Here is a 6,245-nt window from a genome sequence, read left to right as displayed (position 1 = left end):
TAGTTAAATATTCTGTCACTTGACTACCTTATGATGTGATAATTATGTTATTAAATAATTATATTGTATATTGTTAAGGATATTGAACTTGTTTATTCGATTATTTAGTTTAAATATGAATTTAACTCTTCAAATACATATATAAAATATATTTTTAATATATTAATATTTGCCGAATCCTCCGCACCCGAATCCTCATATTTTTAAATTTGCCGAATTCTCGTATCGTCGTGTACCACACACCCCAGTACCCGCACCCGCATTTTGCTCGAGCAGCCCGCTTAGATACAATTCGAATGCTTATATTGGCAGCACAAAATATTAATACAAAGGCGTCAAGGGGTCGTTTGATTTAACTTAAAAGAATTAGTTATTGTTTATGGGGATTCATGAAATTCACCTCGACATCTCACAATTTGCACCAGACTAGAAAAGTGTTTTGTTATAAAAATTAGTTCCAGTGCTCTTTATCAATTCAATAGGGGATATAAGGTTTCATATATCAACTTCCACTCTTTTTCTTTTTTTACAAACGGGTCGAACCCAGTACCTGAGACGACTGAGGATGAGCTCTTAACCATTGAGTTATCCAACCGTCCTCATCAACTTCCACTCTTAAAAAACTATCTTTGGACAATTATATCTCATCCATCTCTTAAATATTTTGAGTATTTAAATGTGCTTCAAAAAGATCTCACCGAGGAGAATCTACTCTAAACATAATGACTTGTCACCCAAAATGTGGCTCAAAATGACTAGTTAATGTGGGATCAAATTATACATTATTAATAAATATATAATATGTATTAACGATGTTTCATTTTCTCAAACTTTCTAATATGAAAATGGAACCAAAGCGAGGCTCAATCAGATTCACATTCCTGTATCTTTGAACCTTGGGTCTTTTTGTTGGTATACTGCTCTTCAACGAATGATGAAGCCCATGCAGGATCGCTCTGTATATGCAAATTCGAGGAGGATGCCTTATCAGTGAAGAAAACAATATCATCTTCATTGTCGATAAAGACTTGAAGTCCTCTTGGATCAGGAGGCATGTCCACATCCACAACCCCTTCAAGAATTTGAACTATCTGGCTCATTGTTGGACGAACATGTTCATTTTCTTGTATGCACCAACAAGCTACTCTACATATGTTGGTTACTTCTTCTACATCAGCAACCTGGTTTAAATTGGGGTCTAATATAGTAAGGATGTCGCCCCGGCCCATTATCACATTTGCAGCAATTGCCGGAAAGAAGTTAACCTTCCCATCTCTAGTTTGCTCAGAATTTCGCCTACCTGACACAAACTCAAACAACATCATTCCGAAGCTATACACATCTGCTTTTGCTGTTATGGCTCCGCCAGATATCCATTCAGGAGCAAGGTAGCCTCGAGTTCCTCTCATTGTGGTCAAAACCCTACTAAAATTACGCCCCACCAACTTGGCTAGCCCAAAATCTGCAACTTTGGGACACATGAAAGAATCCAGAAGAATGTTTTCAGGTTTTATATCACAATGTATGATACAGTCCCTGCAGTTCTCGTGCAGATACACCAGTCCTCTGGCTGTCCCTAATGCAATTTCATACCTTCTTGTCCAGGGTAATATACTCTCGTCCTTTTTTGGGTTGAAAAGATGAGAATCTAATGATCCATTGGATGCATACTCGTACACTAACAACTTCTTGTTACCTTGAGAACAGAAACCGCGAAGATGCACAAGGTTTATATGTTGAATGTTACCAATTGTGCTGATTTCATTGCGGAATTGTTTCTCCCCTTGGCTGACGCCTTCCAGCTTCTTCACTGCTATGACTGTTGAATCGGGCAATGTTCCCTTGTAAACTGATCCAAAGCCTCCCTTCCCCAACATTTCAGAGAAATTCTTGGTTGCAGTTTGCAAATCCTTGTAGCCAAATGCCACCATTGTACCTTCTGCAGCTCTTTCGATCACAGTAGCTATACCTGATTTGTGTCGTCTGAATGCAATTAGAAGAAGGACGGACAGAATTGCAATTGACCCTCCAACAACGCCATAAATAATCCCCTTGTTATTTTTTGAAGAGCCAGATGAATGAATTCTAATGTAGATGACCCTGCCATTGCTGTCATCTACAGATAGCTGCTGCATATTAAAGAGGTCCCCGTTCCAAGTGAAACAGGCTTTCTCATAATAAGCATAAGCTGTGCAAGAAATATTGCTCAAGCAGTTGGATTTGCAGCGTTCTGCATTCACAGCAGAGAAAGCTTGAGGATTATCAGGCCATTTCATGTGTGAATGAATTTGAAAGATATCTGCTTTCCTGCCGGTAGTGTATGCATTACCAGACTCCAGTTCCATATATCTCTGGCAGCCGCCAGAATAATCTCCCGAAGTCCAGCTTTTCTCAAACCTACTTTTGAAGCCTGGCAAGCAATTACATAAAGGAGAAAAAATATCGTTGCAAACACCATAGGCTCCGCAATAAGCATTAACTTGGCACTGTGTATTTGGCTCCGACCAAAATAGGGACCACTTCTGTTGATCAGGCAACCATCCAAATTGCTTAATTTGCCCATTATAATCCATAACAGATCTACTAATAATGTATGCAGAACTATTTGCGAAAAAATATGTTAAATAATCACCGTGATTATTGGATATATAGGTAAAGTTAAAAATAGATCCACTGGCGATCTCGGGCACATTAGTAAATATCTGCCCATTCCAAGCTCCACTAGTCCATATTTGCCGGGACCTGTTCCACCTGATCAAAAATTGATGTCCAATTGGGTCAATTTCTAAAGTGTACAATCCAGGAGCAGGATCTTCAGAGTTCTTCCATGAAGTAGGAATCTGTGTCCTGTTTGTACGTTTATCGTAACTAAGGTAACCTCCTGGAAACCATGTATCTGTCGGGTAATCCCAACTTTGCCAGACTGTTGTATTTGATGATCCATTTCTCAAAACTAAATTTCCTTCATCAAGTAGTACTGCAACTACACTGGAGGACTTCAATTTTGTATCTGTGGACCAAATTTCAGTACCCTTCTCATACAGCACCAAGTTACCATCAACAAGTTTTAGCTCTGAAGAATACTTATCAGTGACGGGCTTCTCTCGGTTTGCTACCCACACTACAGTCTGAGCAGAAACCTTTTTAAACCACATGCCAATGTAGTACTTGGAAAGCTTGCCAGGCTTGAAGAAACCAAGTTCGAAATTTCCACCTGAAGAGACAATGGTTCTGTCGCCCGAGAGAGAGCGATAAGCTGAGATGCTATCGGCTCCAAAAGAGAAATGACAGGTTGTACTGAAACATAAGAAAAATAATAGTATTGGCACAAAGAAAAGATTTTGTTTAGCATCCATAGCTTTATCCAGTGCATGAAAGTTTACTCTTTCTACTGGGGAATGTTTGTAACTCTCGAGTGAACCTCTCGTTTTATAGTACAAATGAAATAGTGGTGATTACAAGTAGCCTGTTGGAAAATATGAACACCGAACCATACGCAAATGAACTGGTGGTGATTACAATTTCCAAGTAGCCTGTTGGAAAATATTAACACGGGACCATATAAATGACATTGTGGTCAATGTCATTAATAGCTTCTTTTAGAGTAATACTCCTCCACCCGGTCAATTGTGTAGGGCGAGAGGGAAGGCTATAAATTTTTTATAAAAATATAATTTCATAATTTGTTTTAATTATTTTTTCTTAAATTGAAATATAATATTTAAATTTTCATTCAGAAACAATAAAAATTAAAAATAAGTTATAGATTTATACTTTATAAAAGTCTTAAAATACATAACAAACTGAAAAAAATTGTATAAATTGAGTTGGACGGAAAAATATAAAATGTATGATAGTTTGTTGAAAATATGGTCAGTAACCTGTTGAAAATTGTGTCGCTAGCCTGTTGGAAAATCATGTTTAGAAAAAATTTGAGACTTTGACAGCTTGTTGAAAAATACGGTCAGTACTATTTTCTAATTCATTTTGAAAATAATATTTAAAATAGACTTAATGACTTATGACTTTTGAGTAATATTGCTAGGGGTTGGTTACGATCGACTCGATAGAAAATCGTCGCATCTTCTTGAAGTTTTAAAATGAGTGCAAAATCATCTATTATCAATATATTTATATAAAGGAGAAGCGAGGGGCGTGTAGGTGGCGCCTCTCACATCGCTCCGTTCTATTTTTCTAATTTTCTGGAATTTTTGGATGAAAATTATCAAAAATTAAAACTACCTTTTTTAGTTTCGGGTATATTAGAAGTAAGTTTCAGAATCTGATTTTGTTCAAAACTACCTTTTCTTGGTTTCGGGTATATTAGAAGCAAATTTCAGAATCTGATTTTGTTTCATATTATTTATGGATATAGTAGTTTGAAAGTTTTAATCTGATTTTGTTTCAGATTATTTAATTATTGAAAAGTGTAGCACACAAGTCTCTCTACATCTATAAATACAGGTTTTGGATCATCTAAACACAACCTCCTCTCTCTCAATACCACAACTCTACCTCTATTTGGTGATAGTTCTCTTGCTTGATTTCTAACTCGATGGTGCCGTTCTTCTGCAACGATAAGTGAAGGCTGTATATATAGTATTAAAAAAATAAAGGTTGTTGCAAGCAAATGTAGTTATAGATCGCTATGTGGAAGTCGACAAATTCAAACACGGGAAAAAAATATAGTCTTGACATGATATTGATGGATGATATTAATAAATTAACTATTAGTGATGTATGTTTGTTGGTTATTCTTTTATAATATTTGTTTTGTTCATCGGACATGTTTGTTGTTGTTAATTTTTATATGATTTACTTTGTATACATGCAAGAAAATATGGTGGAGAAACGAGGGGCGTGTAGGTGGCACCTCTCACATCGCTCTGTTCTATTTTTCTAATTTTCTGGAATTATTAGATGAAAAATATCAAAAATTAGAACTACCATTTTTAGTTTCAGGTATATTAGAAGTAAGTTTCAGAATCTGATTTTGTTTCAAATTATTTATGGAATATAGTAACTTGAAAGTTTTAATCTGATTTTGTCTCAGATTATTTAATTATGGGAAAGAGTAGGGTCTCTCTACCCCTATGAATACCCTATAGATCGTAAGGTTTTGAATCATCTAAACACAACTTCCCCTCTCTCTCTCAATACTACAACCTCACGGATTTAAGTTAAATGTTTTTGTGCACAATCAATCCAAAAAATTTTGTAGAAGGTGACAATTTAAGAACATGATTATTTTCAAAAGAAAATTAAGATTCGTCGTGCTTTAAATTGTTGATTACGTGTATAAATTTATTTTCATTTTTTCATCATGAATTATAGTCCAATTTTGCAATTTTATATATTAGTATTGGTATTACATCAAGATTTTTATAATATAAAATTTATTTTATCCGAAAATTATTAATTTTGAAACGTTTATATAATTTTTATAGACAATCACAAAATTATTTTATTTTACAAATATTAATTTTGAATCATTAATATAATTTTTATAAATCGCTGCAACGCGTGGCTTCTCAACTACTTTGTGATAAAATAAGTAGTACCTTTGACCAGGAAGAACATAGTCCATATTATTTTCAACAGATTATAACTGATAAATATATGGCACTATCGTTTTAATCCATTTTTTTTTATCACATTTGATGTCCCAACATTTTACGCAAGTTATTGCACTTGAAGTTTACTGGGCATAAATAAAGCCTATGCCAAGTTAGGTCGATTAAATTTTATATGATTATTAAGTTTTCCTATTAAATAAATTATATTAAACTATTAACTTATTAAATACATATATATATATATATATGCAGTAATATAAATAAAAAATATAGATTTTAAATTTTTATTCAAGAAAAATATATGGAAAATAATGTATAAAAATATTTCTTTTTACATCTCAAATTTAGTATTAAAAATTAAAATCACTATTATTTTGAGATTGATAAAATAATAAAAGAATATAGATGAGCGTATATAATCATCAGGAACATTTAAACTAAATCGGCACCTTTTATTTTTCAAAATAAGGAATATATAAAAATATATTATTCTATATTCTGTCATAACTCATAACACATGTATATAATAATATATATTTCAAAAACAAAAAAAATAAACATAAATTTAGAGTAATGTGTACGTCTAGATAGTTGGAAAATTGGATGTCTCTGCTCTGGAGAGGAATCTTGTAATTACTTCGAGTAATGTGACAAAAGCATCTCCAACGG

At 33.8% G+C, this 6,245-nt stretch overlaps 1 protein-coding gene across 1 annotated transcript; it reads right to left on the bottom strand.

Annotated features, from left to right (window-relative positions):
- Positions 1-756: 756 nt before the first annotated feature.
- LOC108208564 (G-type lectin S-receptor-like serine/threonine-protein kinase At2g19130) lies at positions 757-3,379 on the bottom strand. The gene has a single exon (XM_017379097.2). The coding sequence runs from the start codon at positions 3,354-3,356 to the stop codon at positions 864-866; it is 2,493 nt and encodes an 830-aa protein (XP_017234586.1). The 5' UTR covers positions 3,357-3,379; the 3' UTR covers positions 757-863.
- Between the last annotated feature and the right edge of the window lie 2,866 nt (positions 3,380-6,245).

The sequence above is a fragment of the Daucus carota genome, chromosome 1 (assembly GCF_001625215.2).
Source record: "Daucus carota subsp. sativus chromosome 1, DH1 v3.0, whole genome shotgun sequence".
NCBI lineage: Eukaryota > Viridiplantae > Streptophyta > Magnoliopsida > Apiales > Apiaceae > Daucus > Daucus carota.
This window is presented reverse-complemented; position numbering and strand designations above follow the sequence as displayed.

What these genes read in the sequence shown, in the direction of transcription:
- LOC108208564 (XM_017379097.2), bottom strand. Translation starts at nt 3,356, where the DNA reads ATGGATGCTAAACAAAATCTTTTCTTTGTGCCAATACTATTATTTTTC.